The sequence below is a fragment of the Oncorhynchus keta genome, chromosome 33 (genome assembly GCF_023373465.1).
Source record: "Oncorhynchus keta strain PuntledgeMale-10-30-2019 chromosome 33, Oket_V2, whole genome shotgun sequence".
Lineage (NCBI taxonomy): Eukaryota > Metazoa > Chordata > Actinopteri > Salmoniformes > Salmonidae > Oncorhynchus > Oncorhynchus keta.
Window position 1 is genome coordinate 15792299 of NC_068453.1, and position 18310 is coordinate 15810608.

At 40.7% G+C, this 18310-nt stretch overlaps 1 protein-coding gene across 3 annotated transcripts; it reads right to left on the reverse strand.

Annotated features, from left to right (window-relative positions):
* Nucleotides 1-138: 138 nt before the first annotated feature.
* On the reverse strand, nucleotides 139-18195 carry LOC118366284 (interleukin-15 receptor subunit alpha-like). 3 transcript variants are annotated; one of them, XM_035748836.2, is made up of 8 exons: nucleotides 17850-18182; nucleotides 9389-9580; nucleotides 9164-9193; nucleotides 5040-5150; nucleotides 4727-4903; nucleotides 3311-3352; nucleotides 3115-3187; nucleotides 139-3022 (listed from the first exon to the last, which is right to left on the reverse strand). In XM_035748836.2, the coding sequence occupies exons 1-8, from the start codon at nucleotides 17914-17916 to the stop codon at nucleotides 2959-2961; spliced, it is 756 nt and encodes a 251-aa protein (XP_035604729.1). In that variant the 5' UTR covers nucleotides 17917-18182; the 3' UTR covers nucleotides 139-2958. The 3 variants fall into 3 exon arrangements, 2 of the variants coding, with proteins under 2 accessions (XP_035604729.1, XP_035604730.1); XR_004821926.2 differs by having other exon boundaries at nucleotides 2998-3022; nucleotides 4707-4903; nucleotides 17850-18195; XM_035748837.2 differs by lacking the exon at nucleotides 9164-9193 and having other exon boundaries at nucleotides 17850-18184.
* Nucleotides 18196-18310: the final 115 nt, after the last annotated feature.

The following is an 18310-nucleotide window of genomic DNA, read 5'->3' on the forward strand; positions in this document are numbered from 1 at the left end:
TCGAAAAGGTTCACATACTTTTTCTTGCCACTGTAGATCATCACGCACATTCCAACTCATGTCATTAAATCAAGGTTGTTTGGTATGTTTCAGTGTGATCATATTTGTGAAGGAATACACTGTACAAACAAGCAGGAAGCCACTGGCACCACTAAATGTTTATTAGGGAAAGGTGCAATCTTCCCAATTTTACATTTTCAACCTCTTAGCACTGTACACAAAAATAGCACAAACTGTAATTTTCTCACATTTGCACGTACATGGATGTAACTACAAAGTGTCCAAATTAAAAAACAAAGCAACTGTAATATGGCAACTACTGTCAAATAATAAAACATTCAACTTACATAATACAAATAAAAAACAAACATTATGTGACCATATTTGTATATTAACAGCTTTCTTAAATTCACTGTACTTGATGCCCTGATTTCTACAGGTAAATTATTCCAGCCAGTTGGGCCTTTTGTATCTGAAAGACCATGAGAAACAAGATTCCCTGGTCTGAAAGATACAAAAGGCCAGTTAAACAACCCTACTTTGTCACAACACAACTGATTGGCTCAAACAGATTAAGAAGGAAATACATTCCACAAAGTAACTTAACAAGGCACACCTGTTAATTGAAATGCATTCCAGGTGACTACTTCATGAAGCTGGTTGAGAGAATGCCAAGAGTGCAAAGCTGTCATCGAGACAAAGGGTAGCTACTTTGCAGAATCTCAAATAGAAAGTAGAAATAGAAGTAGAATAGAAATAGAAATAGAAATAGAAATAGAAAATATATTTGGATTTGATTAACACTATTTTGGTAACTACATGATTCCATATGTGTTATTTCATAGTTTTGATGTCTTCACTATTATTCTACAATGTAGAAAATAGTAAAAAGAAAGAAACCCTGGAATGAGTAGGTGTGAACATTTTTGGCTGGTAATGTATAAACAAGGAAATGTAAGTTAAAACATTTAAAAATAAATTGGTACCAATGCAGATGTCTTCTGTTTGGGAGTGACAGACTATTTAGTGATTAATTGGGTTACTATGGTCTTTGTAATGGATACAGTAAAACAATTGTTATATCTGTATAGTAACCCAAGTTATACAGTGCATTCGGAAATGATTCACTTCACTTATTCCACATTTTTTGATTTAGGTTACAAACTTATTCTAAAATGGATGAAACAACATTTTTCCCCCCATCAATCTACACACAAAGGAAAAACAGGTTTAGACATTTTTACAAATGTATAAAAAATCAAAAATACCTTATTTACAGAAGTATTCAGACCCTTTGCTATGAGACTCGAAATTGAGCTCAGGTGCATACTGTTTCCATTGATCATCCTTAAGCTGTTTCTACAACTTGATTGGAGTCCCCCTGTGGTACATTTAATTGATAGGACATGAATTGTAAAAGGAACACACCTGTCTATATAATGTCACACAGTTGGCAGTGCATGTCAGAGCAAAAACCAAGCCATGAGGTCGAAGAAATTGTCCGTAGAGCTCAGAGACAGGATTGTGTCGAGGCACAGATTTGGGGAAGGGTATCAAAAAATGTCTGCAGCATTGAAGGTCCCCAAGAACACAGTGACTTCATCATTCTTAAATGGAAGAAGTTTGGAACCACCAAGACTCTTCCTAGAGCTGGTCGCTCGCCAAACTGAGCAATCAGGAGAAGGGCCTTGGTCAGGGAGGTGACCAAGAACCCGATGGTCACTCTGACAGAGCTCTAGAGGTCCTCTATGGAGATGGGAGAAACTTCCAGGACAACCATCTCTGCAGCACTCCACCAATTAGGCCTTTATAGTCGAGTCGTCAGACGGAAGCCACTCCTCAGTATAGGTACTTGACAGCCTGCTTGGAATTTGCCAAAAGGCACCTAAAGGACTCTCAGACCATGAGAAACAAGATTCCCTGGTCTGATGAAACCAAGATTGAACTCTTTGGCCTGAATGCCAAGCGTCACATTTGGAGGAAACCAGGTACCGCTCATCACCTGGCCAATCCCATTCCTACTGTGAAGCATGGGGGTGGCAGCATCATGCTGTGGGTATGTTTTTCAGTGGCAGGGGCTGGGACACTAGTTAGGATTGAGGGAAAGATGTAAAGTAAAGTACAGAGAGATCCTTGATGAAAACCTGCACCAGAGCGCCTAGGACCTCAGACCGGGACGAAGGTTCACCTTCTAATAGGACAACGACCCTAAGCGCACAACCAAGACAACGCAGGAGTGGCTTCGGGACAAGTCTCTGAATACCCTTGAGGGACCCAGCCAGAGCCCGGACTTGAGCCCGATCGAACATCTCTGGAGAGACCTGAAAATAGCTGTGTCACGACGCTCCCCATCCAACCTGACAGAGCTTGAGAGGATCTGCAGAGAAGAATGGGAGAAACTCCCCAAATACAGTTATGCCAAGCTTGTAGCATCATGCTCAAGAAGACTCGAGGCTGTAATCGCCGCCAAAGGTGCTTCAATAAAGTACTGAGTAAAGGGTCTGAATACTTATGTAAATTTGATATTTCAGTTCTTTATTGGTAATGCATTTGCAAAAATGTCTAAAAATCTGTTTTTGCTTTGTCATTATGTTTGGATTTTTTGATTTTTTAAAAATAAGGCTGTAACAAAATGTGGAAAAATTCAAGGGGTCTGCAAACTTTCTGAATGCACTGTAGTTCATTGTTTTTTAATATAACCAATATGCTTCCATATTAATTTAGAATCTATCCTCAAAATAGTTTAAGGATATTAATTAATACATTAAATTAATCAATATGTCTTAAATTAATCAATTTGGGTGATGCTTTAGGTATTTTAATTTTCCACACGAGGACAACGAGGTCGGGGCCATACATTTTTGGTCCACCTCTTGTCCAATCCAAGGTCATTGTCCCCCCACCATCAGACTGATGCACTTTTGTCTTTTCTAAGTGGCTGCTGGTTGTCAGTGTGGCTCATGTCACAACATTAATTTGCACTATTTCGTCTGGTGTTGGCGACAGATCAAGCCACTGCATCCTGTCATAAGAGAGAGAAAGTGTTTGGAATTCAACAGAGATGTAATAAGACCCCCTTCCCACAAGAAACACTGGTTGACCAGCCAATCTTACCATTTCCTTCTCCAAAACATTAGTACTCCAAACGCTGCAACCAGCAAGATGGTTACTACCACCCCACCTACACCTAGGATTTCCATTCAATGGGAACAAAGAGAAAAACAAAACCATCAGGAGAAAGGACTCAGACTTACTTCCTGTTATACTCCTTCTCTCCCTCCCTGTAATCTCTGTGTGGTAGCCTACTCACCCGCATATATGGCTGTAGCAGAACTCTTCCCAGTGCTTCCATCTGAGAGTGAGAGAGAAAGAGAGACTGCATAAGTAATTAAAAGTCTTGAGAGATTCATGAGTGTGGTAATAATGATCAAAGAATGATGCCAGGAAATGGTTGTAGTGAGTGTGTGGTTAGCATGCCCTTGCCAGGAGAGATCAGTGGGAGTGAAGCCAGCTGGCAGAGGAACACAGGAAGTTTTCTCTAAAGACTAGCATCGTCTAGCACAGCGGTTCCAAAACGAGGGGTCGCGAACCTAAGTGGGGTTACCGGATATAAAAATGGGGTTACAGGAAAATGTTCAATGTGTGGGGAGGCACCAGCACAGAAGCTCACATCAATACCTCAGATAACACTGTTAAACAAATAATGAATGTGATTGCTAGCATTCAAGAGGAAACTGAGTGAACGACTCAAACACTTCCCAGCTTATGCTCCAAATTAACGTTAGTTGTGAGAGCAGAGATGCCCATGCATTGACTTTTGTTCACTATACATGTCGGACATAACGTTCTGTCTCACGATTACCGAGCATGAAACAGCACAGGGGATGTTCAGTGTGCTGCGTGGCTATATTGACGAAAAACAGATTCCATGTGATCGAATGGTGAGCTTTGCACAGATGGGGATCCATCTATGGTGGGAAGGTGGGCAGGCCTCTGCACCCTAGTTATGAATGTCTCCCTCTGCCATATTGACGCATTGTATGATACACCGAGAGCAACTGGCAGCAAAAGACCTGAGCACAGAACTCGGGAGATATACTGCAGCAGGTAACTTTGATTGTGAACTACATCAAACCACATCCACTGCGCGCACGCCTGTTCACAAAACTATGTGGAGATATGGGATCAGAGCATGACAATTTTCTACTTCACACCAAGGCTTGGTGGTTATGGAGGGGAGTATTGGAAAGATTTTTCACATTGATGGAGTAACTGTTGTCATTCATAATGGATGTAACAAAAACAGACTTGGTTGAATTTCTGTGTAATGAAAAGAAAATGTGTCTCCTTGCCTATGTAATAGACACATTTGGGAAACTGAACAAACTGAACACCAGCATGCTGGGTGGGGAAATAAAAAACATTCTACAGATGTTTCTAACAGAAAACAGCATCCGTAAGGGAAAGGCTCCAAATAAAAAAGTAACATTGGCTATTAATAACATTTTAATTTGATTTTTTTTTCACATGGAGCCATGAGAATTTTCAGATATCAAAATGGGGTCGTGGGCCAAAAACAATTTGCATGAACAACATCAACAGCATGAACAACAAAGAACAGTACACCAGAATGGACCATTACCAAACATAGATCTTTAAATAAATGCAACAAAAACATATCTGTACTATTCAGTAGAGTGACATACTATGGGACAAGTCTCCTCACCGCCAACTGGATCCTCACTGGAGGCTGGGGTTCTGTTGGAGACACAGTAATTCTCTGATGGAGAAACAGTCTTCGTGAAGACAGAGGTCACCGCACTGAACTTATCCACTGGCACTAATGTAAGGTCATCGATGATGGTGGTTGTCACTGTAACAGTAGTAATTACCTCTTGGTTCTCTGTGACAGGATCCAGGGTTAGGGGGCAAAGGTCAGAGCAACAGTTTTAACTGACCTGTCCAACCATACCTCACATTGATCATTAACATACGGAGAGAAGAAAGGCAGCAATTGATGAAAATTGGGAGGGACATACGCAGTATTGGAGTTAAAAGTGAACTGGGAGTGGTCGGTCTTGGGCTAATTCTCTCTGTGGGCACTGAGAGGTGCACTATGGGAGATGGAGTCCTCTTGTGGGTTATTGAAGCTGTTGGGGGAGAGATGATAAAAGAGGTCAGTCATAAGAAATCAATACAGCCAGGGCAGGGACTTAAAGTGCCTTCAGAGAGTATTCACACCCCTCGAATTCTTCCACATTTTGTTGTGTTACAACCGGAATTTAAAATTGATTGAATTAAACATTTGTGTCACTGATCTACACACAACACCCCATCATATCAAAGTGGAATGATGTTTTAAGAAATGTTTACAAGTGAATTTAAAATGAAAATCTGAAATGTTTTGAATGTTGCTTAGCCACATAAGTTGCATAGACTCACTCTGTGTGCAATAATAGCGTTTAAAAGGTCTAATGCAGGTGTTTTTAGCTTAATATCAAATAATTTCTGGGTAACAATAATTTCTGGGTAACTTACTGCGAAATGGTTAAAAAGAAACCAAAATAGCAACAATTTCGCTAGGACTGTCTGGGAGTGGTCTGAGTCGGAGGGGGAAAGAAAATTTGCTGTTAGTGGCAGAGGTTTGGAACTCTTTCTTATTGGTCTATTAACTAATTTACTGCATGGTGATGTCACCATGTAGGCCAAAACGTAATCCCCCAAAACAGATTGAAATTTCAGACGGGCTTTTCAAACAGCTCCTACACTAAAAAGGTATTGACATCATTTTAACAGTATTAGTCCAACCTAGCATGGAAATATACAGTACCAGTCAAAAGTTTGGACACACCTACTCATTCAAGGGTTTATCTTTATTTTTACTGTTTTCTACATTGTAGAATGATAGTGAATATATAAAAATTGTGAAATAACACATGGAATCATGTAGTAACCAAAAAAGTGTTAAACAAATCAGAATATATTTTATATTTGAGATTCTTCAAAGTAGTCACCCTTTGCCTTGATGACAGCTTTGCACACTCTTGGCATTCTCTCAACCAGCTTCAGGAGGTAGTCACCTGGAATTTATTTCAATTAACAGGTGTGCCTTGTTAAAAGTTAATTTGTGGAATTTCTTTCCTTCTTAATGCGTTTGAGCCAATCAGTTGTGTTGTGACAAAGTAGGGTTGGTATACAGACGATAGCCCTACTTGGTAAAAGACCAAGTCCATATTACGGCAAGAACAGCTCAAATAAGCAAAGAGAAATGAAAGTCCATCATTACTTCAAGGCATGAATGTCAGTCAATGCAGAACATTTAAAAAACGTTTAAAGTTTTTTCAAGTGCAGTCGCAAAAACCATCAAGCGCAATGATGAAACTGGCTCTCATGAGGACCGCCACAGGAAATGAAGACCCAGAGTTACCTCTGCTGCAGAGGATAAGTTCATTAAAGTTACCAGCCTCAGAAATTGCAGCCTAAATAAATGCTTCACAGACTTCAAGTAACAGACACATCTCAACATCAACTGTTCAGAGTAGAACGTGAATAAGGCCTTCATGGTCGAATTGCTGCAAAGAAACCACTACTAAAGGACACCAATAAGAATAAGAGACTTACTTGGGCCAAAAAACACGAACAATGGACATTAGACCGGTGGAAATCAAATCAAATTTGATATTTTTGGTTCCAACTGCCATGTCTTTGTGAGACGTAAAGTAGGTGATCTCCGCATGTGTGGTTCCCACCGTGAAGCATGGAGGAGGAGGTGTGGGGGTGCTTGGCTGGTGACACTGTCAGTGATTTATTTAGAATTCAAGGCACACTTAACCAGCATGGCTACCACAGCATTCTGCAGCGATACACCATCCCATCCAGTTTGTGCTTAGTGGGACTATCATTTGTTTTTCAACAGGACAATGAAACCAAAACATACCTCCAGGCTGTGTAGGGGCTATTTGACCAAGAAGAGAGTGATGGAGTGCTGCATGAGATGACTTGGCCTCCACAATCACCCACCGCAACCCAATTGTGATGGTTTAGGATGAGTTGGACCACAGAGTGAAGGAAAAGCAGCCAACAAGTGCTCAGCATATGTGGGAAAAAAAATCCTTGAATGAGTATGGGTGTCCAAACCTTTGACTGATACATTTTATATATTATCATTTTTTCCACTTAGACATTAAGGAGTATGTTGTGTAGATTGTTGACAAAAAATGACAATTAAATCCATTTGAATTCCACTTTGTAACACAACAAAATGTGAAAAAAGTCAAAGGGTGTGAATACTTTCTGAAGGCACTAGAGGTCCCAGCCCAAGTTTTTTTTTAAACACCTGCACACAGTGTGGGGTTGGACACAGAAACAGCTCAAAGCACAGAGAGAATCACATCGTGTACTCAGACAGTTGATAACTACAATCTGATCAATGTCAGTGGACCCTTTCCCTTAGGTTGGCATTTCCCTAACCAAGGAGTGCACATTTTGGTTTTTCCCTAGCACTACACAGCTGATTCAAATAATCAACTAATCCTCACGTGTTGAATCAGCTGTGTAGTGTTAGGGCAAAACCCAAAACGTGTAACCCTTGGGCTCCCGAGGACCGAGTTTGGGAAACGCTGCCTTAGGTCCATTGGCAATGTACAGAATGTTCCATACAATGTATCTTTACATAAACTGTGTCATACAGATCACATACCCAAAAGGATAGGAGAGAAAGTGAAAGTTGTGGTGATGACAAGAAGAGGAAAGGAGAGAGGATATTACTAATGTAGACTCAAGCGCGTTCGTCACGGTGGTCAGTTATTTTTAGTCTATGGTATTAAAATAAATCTGCACCCTTTCCCCTATGGTACTTTCCATTTTACTTTCAAACTTGTACTTATTTATTTTTTTAACTGCCTTATGTTCAAACCATACAGGAACGTTATGGAAACGTTGTACAGCTACTAAAGTGTATTTAGATGGTTTCACCCTACGTCTATGAGGTTAACAGAACACAAATCCCATGCTAACCAATTGGCTAATTTCCCAGATATCAGAGATAATGATTCTCTCTCTCTGTCTCTCTGTCCCTCCCGAATTGGTAATTACAGTCCTGTCCCATCGCTGAAACTCCGTGCGGACTCGGGAGAGCCGAAGGTTGAGAGCCGTGCGTCCTCTGAAACACAACCCAGCCAAGCCGCACTGCTTCTTGACACAATGCCCGCTTAACCCGGAAGCCAGCCGCACCAATGTGTCGGAGGAAACACCATACACCTGGCGACCGTGCCAGGGTGCACTGCGCCACAGGAGTCGCTAGTGCGCGAAGGGACAGGAACATCCCTGCCGGCCAAACCCTCCCCTAACCCGATCGACATTGGGCCAATTGTGTGCCGCCCCATGGGTCTCCCGGTTGGCTGCGACAGAGCCAGGATCTCTAGTGGCACAGCTAGCACTCCCTTAGACAACTTCGCAACTCTGGAGGCTCTCTACTGACAATTTAACTCAGTGTTTAACCCAAAAGGCTCAGACTTTTCTGTTTCCCTCTATGCGGGCTGGCACCCGTGTCTCCGGTGGACCTGCTCTGACTTGGAGCCAAGGCAAGGGCCTGGGTACTTTTCAGCTGTCATTTTATTTTTACATTTAATTAACCTTTATTTAACTATGCAAGTCAGTTAAGAACAAATTCGTATTTACAATGACGGCCTACCCCGGCCAATGCTGTACCAATTGTGCGCCGCGCTATGGGACTCCCAATCCCGGCCCGGATGTGATACAGCCTGGATTCAAACCAGGGACTGTAGTGACGCCTCTTGCACTGAGACGCAGTGCCTTAGACTGCTGCGCCACTCGGGAGCATTTACATAACAATGGCTAACCGTGACATTAACACTGGTGACACCCTGGTGTGGGAGTAAGTCTAGATGGAGAAGTACCAATAAGGAACTGAGAACAACTCTATAGAGTTTTTATCTGCACTGTTTCTCTTTCACAGCCTGAAAACTAAACTAAAACTAGAGAGATGCTGGCTTTAATCTCACTGATCTCCCCTGACATGAAACTCACTAAAACCATTTCCTGCCATCCCGCTTTGGCAATTATTAACAACATTCAGGAATGTCTCTTCTTCTTTCTCTGGCAGACAGGCAGGCAGGCAGGCATGCAGACAGGCAATACTCACATACTATCGTAGTTGGAATAGATGGGTCGGCTGGAATAAGCATGAAAGAATCAGACAGAAAATGCACACATTTGTTCCAAATATCTAGTCTCATACCTGCTCTTTATATGTAAATTATATGCATTACAGATGTATTCTATAGTTATTGCATAATTGGAATACCTGATCTTATAGGTGTGGCTTGTCTGTCTTAATGTGTCATAGGTGGGTAGCGCATCTACTTACGAATGCATATCAGTGTTGGGCCTTCCCACTGAAGAACCTGATTAATTCGTTTGCACTTGATGCGACTGGAGGTCCCCGCCATCCTCACATAGCCATCCACACACTGGTAGTGTACAGAGTAGTTTTCTTGATAACTATCCAACTTTTTCAAGGGCTTGGTGAGCTCACACTGAGGCAGAGGTGGGCACACGTCTGAGGGGTGATGAGAAGGTGACTAAGTAAATAAGGTGTGTTCCCATAATACTGGGGTGGATCCAAAGTTTTTTTTAAAAGAATTGTGCTCGGACTGTCTGGGAGTTGTCTGAGTGGGGAGGAAAGGGCATCTAAGCAGTGCACGAACCACAATGTGGCTCAATCCACCAGAGCGGAGGGACCTTTTGGGAGGGATATGTAATCTGAAAATTAGCTGTTATTGGCAGAGAGGTTTCAAACTCTCTTTGTTATTGGTCAACTAATTTATACCATCCGGTGATGTCACCAGGCAAGCCAAAACTCCTAATCAGCACATTTTACATGGATGAAGGTCCTGTGTAGATTCTATTTTCAACCAACAACTATTACATCACACATTAGTTTCTTCAGTTGTTGCATAATATAATATATAATAGAGAAAGAACATGCATTTTGACTGCACCGGGCCTTTAACAATGTTCGCCATTACTCATGGTTTCTCTGGAAGGTTAGTAGAAAACATAGCAAGAGAGGAAAGATATGTTTGAGTAGTGTTTTAAGGACAATATAAGCAAGACAATGGGTGTGAATAGGGTTGCAAAGGGTCGGAAACTTTCCGGTAAATTTCCGGAAATCTTCCGCAAATTTTCCATGGGAAGTTAAGCCCGGGAATTTGGGGAATTTTGCTTAAATTCATCAAAAAAAGTTAGCTTATAACAGTGAACCTTTTTTGTGGGATACACATAAGGCAATTCTAAGTCTTGTGGTATATTATGGTTAAACTATCCCCTATTCAATGGAATTGCACAGAGAATTCTTCCATCACATGTACAAGATCTTGCACACTAATGAGATGCTATTGAGCCCACGCTACTACACTGTCTGAGTCAAGGACTACATGTTTTCTGGTAAGTTTTGATTACAATACTGGGTGGGGTGAATATATTTTATATGACATACATGTTTTTTTGTTAACTAGTAAATAGTAGCCTACAGCAAAGTTTGTTTAAATCATTTCTAACTATTTCCTCTAGTTAGTCTTTGCTACCATGTGGGTTTTAGCTTGCTTCAGCCTGCTATCTGGAGTGTTAATTCACCTGTTTCCATACATGTTTCATTTTAAAACATGTATCTTACAAAGGAGTTGTTTCATCTGCTTAACTATTTATCTGTACATTGAATTGTATTGGTTTGTTTTTTTTTACTAATTTTTTTTCTAATCTTTACAGGAAAATGCCACAGGCACTATCTGATATGTGGAGACATTTCACTGCTGCTAGTGTAGAAGGACAAGCTGTGTACATTTGCAAATACTGTGCCAAATCATATGTGAAGAATGCAACAAAGATGCAAAATCATCTGGCCAAGTGCATAAAGTTCCCTCAGCGCTCACAACAAGCAACCTCTGACAAAAGTCCTTCTACTTCTATTCGAGGTGAAAATGATGAATCAGACACCTTATTCGATAGCAACAGCTCATTGTCCTCCTGGAATCAGAAGTTTTCTGACTCAATGGAGGAATATAGTCAGATAAATGCTGATGGATGTCTTGCTCGAGCTGTGTACGCAACTGGTTCACCTCTGATGCTCAAAGGCAATGTGTATTGGAAGAGATTTCTGAATGTTCTTCACCCAGCATACACCCCTCGAACCAGACATGCTTTATCTAGTAATTTGCTGGATACAGAGTTCAACAGAGTTCATGTGAAGGTCAAGCAAATCACGGAGAAAGCAGACTGTTTTGCAATCATCTCTGATGGGTGGCCAAATGTTTGTGGGCAAGGAATAATTAACTACATCATCTCCACCCCTCAACCAGTATTCTACAAGAGCACAGACAAGGGACAACAGACACACCGGTCTCTTCATTGCAGATGAGCTGAAGGCAGTCATCAATGACCTTGGAACACAGAAGGTATTTGCACTGGTGACAGACAATTCTGTGAACATGAAGCCTGCGTGGTCTAAAGTGGAGGAGTCCCACCCTCACATCACACCCATTGGCTGTGCTGCTCATGCATTGAATCTGCTCCTCAAGGACATCATGGCACTGAAAACAATATATACACTCTACAAGAGAGCCAAGGAAATGGTTAGGTATGTGACGGGTCATCAAGTTATAGCAGCAATCTACCTCACCAAGCAAAGTGAGAAGAATAAGAGCACCACATTGAACCTGCCCAGCAACACCCATTGGGGTGGTGGTGTCATCATGTTTGACAGTCTCCTGGAGGGGAAGGAGTCTCTCCAAGAAATGACCATATCACAGTCTGCCGATATGGACAGCCCCATCAAGAGGATCCTTCTGGATGATGTATTTTGGGCGAGAGTGGTAAGCAGCCTGAAACTCCTGAAACCTATAGCAGTAGCCATTGCACGGATTGAGGGAGACAATGGCTTCCTGTCTGATATTCAGACTCTGCTGCAGATGTAAAGAAGAAATCTGTACTGCCCTGCCCACTTCATTGTTGCTCTAAGCAGAGGAAACTGCAGTTCTGAAATACATCAAAAGCGTGAAGACTTCTGCCTGAAACCCATACATGCCGCAGCAAAATACGTTGGACCCCAAGTATGCTGGCAAGAGCATCCTGTCTGGTGCAGAGATCAACAAGGACTCTGGTGTCATCAATATCGTGTCTCGCCCCCTTGGCTTGGATGAGGGGAAGGTTCTTGGCAGTCTGGCGAAGTACACTTCCAAGCAAGGTCTTTGGGATGGAGATGCAATATGGCAGTCGTGCCAACATATCTCATCAGCCACCTGGTGGAAGGGACTTTGTGGATCTGAGGCTCTTTCCCTTGTTGCCACCATCATCCTCCAAATCCCACCGATATCAGCCGCCTCAGAGTGCAACTGGTCCTGGTTTAGGAGCACACACACCAAAGCATGCAAAAGGTTTACCAATACAAGGGTTGAAAAATTGGTGGCCATCCGGGCAAATCTGAGGCTTTTTGAGCTTGACAACGAGCCATCCTCAACAAGGTTGGAAATTGACAGTGAAGATGAGGCCTCAGAGTCTGATGTTCAGGAGGTGGACATTGAGGAGGTCATTGAGGAGGTCTGGGGAGAAGACATGGAAGCCTGAGGGGAAGACAACTAAAGCTTTAGTTTCTAGACTATCATTTTACAGATGTATGTTGAAAATGTTTTTGGGAGATGCGATGGATCATTGGGGATCATTCAATATTCCCTTTCTTCTGTTGTTCAGTGAAATCATCCCATGTGAAGAGTCAACTTATTTAATTAAAGTTTAATTCGTAACTAAATAGTTAAAAAAAAAATATTTGGAAGGATTTAATAATGTGCAATTAAGTCTACTTATGATAAGGTAAAAAGTTTATGTCCATATGATATGGTAAATATATCCAATGCAAAAAACATCTACATTTTAATGATATTAATTTGCATATATTTCCATTAATTCCCATATATTCCTGTTAATTCCCATATATTCCCACGGAAAGTTTCCACCTCTGAATTAGGGTCGGGCAATATGGCAAAAATAGTATATCACGGTATTTGAATTTTATACGGTATGACGGTATTTTATGTTTTTTAATAATAAAAGTTCAATATTTGCTTTATATGTAGTGTGTGACCCTAGGGTGGCGACACATACATTCTAAGTGATTTCAATGGGTCTTTCTCCATTCTGATTGTTTTATACTGTTCAATTCAACTTCAACCCCCCACAAAATCTGCATTTCAGATCATTTCTACTCTGCCACGTAGGGCTACACAATATGGGCAAGCAATCTGGGCCTTGTTTTTAACCAAATGTTGCAATTTAGAGCAAAACACTTATGTCAACTGTTGAAATCATGGAAATAGAATGTATATTCTAATTATTTAGTTAGAATATAATAGTGGGCACTTTTAATACTGTGTTTGACATGACAACTAATGAAAATGCCAAGGAGTTAGGGTAGGCTCTAAAGTGTTTATATACCTTTTCTACGGGACCATATAATCTTTGGCTACATTGAATGTTTTCTCTTAGATACTTACCTCATGTAGCCAAGACATTCTTGCTTTGTGTTTACCTATTTAATTTAGAAGACACTGTTGCACAAACAACACGCTGATTTAGGTCTACACCATCACTGGTATTCTCGGGCTGTATGGCTAATTACGCTTGCTCTTACTCAGTGCATTTATTAGCATTAGCAGCTAACACGATTTAGGAACAACTAGCTGTTTGCAGATTAAGAAACACAAGCTAATAGTGTAATTATAGAATGCTAGTAGATGTATATTAAGAAACAAAGGGACAACTGCATCGTTGTCATCAACATTGTTGCATGTGCTGTATTGACCATGCAGACTGAACGCAAGTGTCTCGTGGTCGAGGAACAACAAATGCGCTCCTTGAGTGACACGAGCTGGGGCTAGGTCTGTGTGGGAAGCGGCATGGAGAGAGGAAATGGGTGTTACACACTGCGTATTACATTTAACAAACCAAACATTCAAAAACCGTTATAGAAGGTAAAGTAAAAACCCAAACCGGTCCGTGCATCAATATCGCAAAAAAACGGTATACCACCCTGCCCTATTCTGGATGTTCCCCAAAATGTGCAACCCTGGGTGTGAAAATGTTTAACTATTACATTTCAGAGAGCCTTTAAAAGAACCTTCATTGGGTTGGCCCACAGATGTGGCAGGTCCCTGTCATGTTAAATAGTGTCCACTGCCAAATTGTGTTCAACCCCTGTTTCACAATGGGCTAAAATAGGGTCACACATGGTGTTTTTGGGTAATCTTAAAAATCTTCATGGCATCAAAAGTATACACCTCACACACACATGGGTATTGGTGCAAATTGAAGAAGACAACTGTACCATGTCAGATATTTTGGGTAATCTTAAAAATCTTCATGGCATCAAAAGTATACACCTCACACACACATGGGTATTGGCGCAAATTGAAGAAGACAACTGTACCATGTCAGATATTGAGTTGAAATGCAGTCTGAGTTTACATCCCAATATTACACTAATATACAACACAGAAGCTCAAAACATAAAAAAACTAGTTTGTTTTTGAGGTGTACATGAAGAGTACTATTCAATGATGCTCTGTTGATCAATATTTCCCTTCGGTGAATCCCTATCATCTTGTCAACAAGCAAATATATTATACCAATCTGTCTATATAGGCTTTTATCCATAACAAGTCCCAGGCATCAAATCTTCTGTTTCTGTAGTATGAAGCCCCTTAATGTGCAAGTATACCCCCTAATCTGTCACAGGGCCTTACCCCGAATCCACTCCTTAATGCTGTGTGCCAAGCAGAGAGGAATCAGGTCTCATTTACAGTCTTTGGTAGGACTCACCCGGGGATTGAACTCCCAACCTTCCAAACTCAGGTTGGGAGGCTGCTGAGGTGGTTTTACATTTCAAAAATCTCTCCAACATGTATTTTAAAAATACATATATTTCTATACATTTCTATAACATATAAAATGATTTCTTATGGCCAAAATTACATTCTTTAATTATAGACAATTTCATGTTTTTATGAGTGTTTGAGTTTAGGTCCATAACTGGCCTCTTTCGGCTTAGACTGCTTTCAGGGTAAGGTAACATGGTTTCTTTCAGCATTTCTCAAACAGGGACCGGTGATTAGGCCCTCTTCCTCTGGGGACCATTTGGGTAAAGAATAATTGCCCATTGCTTTTAAAAATTAAAAACACATTTTTCTTTACTAACACATAGGCTATGTTTGATTTAAGATAGTAATAACATGGACAATCATGTAACGATTTTCATTGGTGGAAGAAGGTGAAGAGGACCAAAGTGCAGCGTGGTACGTGTCCATAATACTTTTAATCCAGAATGAATACACAAACAAAAACAACAAAACGATAAACGAACAGTTCTGACAGGTGCAACAAAAACGAACCAGAAAATAATCACCCACAACTCAAAACAGAAAACAGGCTACCTAAGTGTGGCTCTCAATCAGAGACAACGATAGACAGCTGCCTCTGATTGAGAACCATACCAGGCCAAACACATAGAAAAACTAAAAGAAAAAAAAAGTATCTGAAACAAATGTGTAAAAAGAATTTGATGAAACTGCACTAAATAACACACAAACACACTGAGTGTACAAAACATTATTGAGTTGCACCCCCTTTTGCCCTCAGAACAGCCTGAATTCGTGGGGCATGAAATCAACAAGGTGTCAAACATGTTCCACAGGGAAGCTGGCCCATGTTGATTGCTTTCCACAGTTGAGTCAAGATGGCTGGATGCCCTTTGGGTGGAGGACCATTTTTGATACACACGGGAAACTGTTGAGTGTGAAAAACCCAGCAGCGTTGTAGTTATTGACACACTAAAACCGGTGCACCTGGCACCTACTACCATACCCTGTTCAAAGGCACTTAAATATTTTGTCTTGCCCATTCACCCACTGAATGGCACACATACACAATCCATGTCTCAATTGACTCAAGATTTTAAAATCCTTATTTAACCCGTCTCCTCCCCTTCATCTACACGGATGGAAGTGGATTTAACAAGTGTCATCAATAAAGGATCATAGCTTTCACCTGGATTCACCTGGTCAGTCTATAACATGGTTCCATGTAGAACCCTTTCACCAGAGGGTAATACATGGAACCAAAAGGTGTTTTACCTGGAACCAAAAACGTTTATCCTATGGGGACAGTCGAATAACCCTTTTTTCAAAGAGTGTATGAGAGAATGATAGTTCTACCTGGAACCAAAAATGTTTATTTTAGGTTCTAGATAACACCTTTTAAGAGTGTTGTTCAATCTATGCAGATGGCAGCCCCCAACAGGTGAGTAGCATCCTCAACAACACACACAGACACACCAAATAACCATTAATGAATAAATAACAGAAAGAAAAAAACATATGCTTATTATTCAGTGTGAAATAAATTAATAAATAGTAAGTAAGGGATAAAACACCGACGTTCTGTACATTACCTTGGAATTATACAACGAGTGGGTCTAATCCTGTATGCCAATTGGTTAAAACCACATTCTAGCCGGTGTCTATTCCACCTACTAAATCTATGACATTGAATTTACTCTGTTCCATCTGACTGCGCAATCCACTGTCTCATCAGCTCAGCCAGGCAATGTATACTGATCAAAAATATAAACGCAACATGTAGTGTCCCATGTTTCATGAGCTGAAATAAAAGATCCAAGAAATATTTCATACGCACAAAAAGCTTATTTCTCTCAAATGTTGTGCACAAATTTGTTTACATCCCTGTTGGTGATAATTTCTCCTTTGCCAAGATAATCCATCCACCTGACAGGTGTGGCATATCAAGAAGCTGATTAAACAGCATGATAATTTCACAGGTGCACCTTGTGCTTGGGACAATAAAAGGCCACTCTAAAATGTGCAGTTTTGTCATACAACAGAATGCCAGCATTTTTTTGAGGGAGCGTGCAATTGGTATTTTGACTGCTGGAATGTCCACCAGAGCTGTTGCCAGATAATTGAATATTAGTTTCTCTACCATTAGCCTCCTCCAATCTCATTTTAGAGAATTTGGCAGTAAATCCAAACAGCCTCACAACTGCAAGACACGTGTAATCATGCTAGCCCCTCACATCCAGCTTCTTGAACCCGTTGGATGATCTGAGGCCGTTATTTTTGTTCAGTATTTACACTAGATCTACACTGTAAAAAGCATCTAGACATTATCTCCCATTTCTTTTAGACTAGCATTTGGTTAAATGTTATTTCTAACGGTAAATGTGTGCTTATAGTATGGTTTTATTTGGTAACTGTGGTATAAGTGGGATAAACAGCGTAAACAAACGCAAAATACTACAAGTGGCTGTTATTCTGACAGCAGAGCCGGGGCGTGACTTTGTAGCCGTAGCTAGTTGGCTAGCTAGCAGTAAGCAAGGGATTCGAACGTTGCCACTGAGCATGCCAACCGAACATAAAGAACGAACGACTGGGTCGCTTATTTAGCTAGATAAATGGTTTGCTGCCAGCAAACCTGCTTATATGACAAATGAATTAAAAAATAACAGTTTCTGAAAACAGCTGGTCAAACTAGAAACATGGGAGGATAAATATCGAACTAGCAACCAAAATATAAGAAAGTACGAATTCGCTTATAAAAAAAATCTACGGAAGAAAAAAATCCACAGGTAAATGTTTTATTTGGCAACTGTACTATAAGCGGGATAAACAAAGCCGTTCTGTAAAATACATTGGAAAATTTAACTCTGCAAATGGACGAAGTTTATCCCTTACTATACATAATTGTAACAGACAAAATGTACTGACCTCGCCTTACAATATTGAGTCGACACACTTTGATGATAACAAGGAGGGAAAGGAGACACAGCCGCATGACACTGGAGCCTGCTATTCCAATGTTTAAATAAAGGAGTGTCTATAAAGTCTCTTTGATGATGAACTGAGCCACAGGAAAATAATATGCATCTCCCGAACTTTTGAAGTGGTATGTGGATAACGCCGGAAACCTTTCATCCAAATGTGTTGCTGCCACACTGGCACTTTCACTTTCATTCTCAATCATTCAGGTCTACTGCTGTAACCTGGACTCAGGGGTAGAAGTAACATCGTAAATGTAAATCCTCTTTATTAAAATTAGTATGATAGTTCTGCATGATGGGATTTGAACACACAACCGTTGGATTGCTAGACGTGTTGGTTGGATTCCAATATACAATAATTGATTCCAATTGTAAGCCTATGTCATAGATTTTTATAACTAACCAACG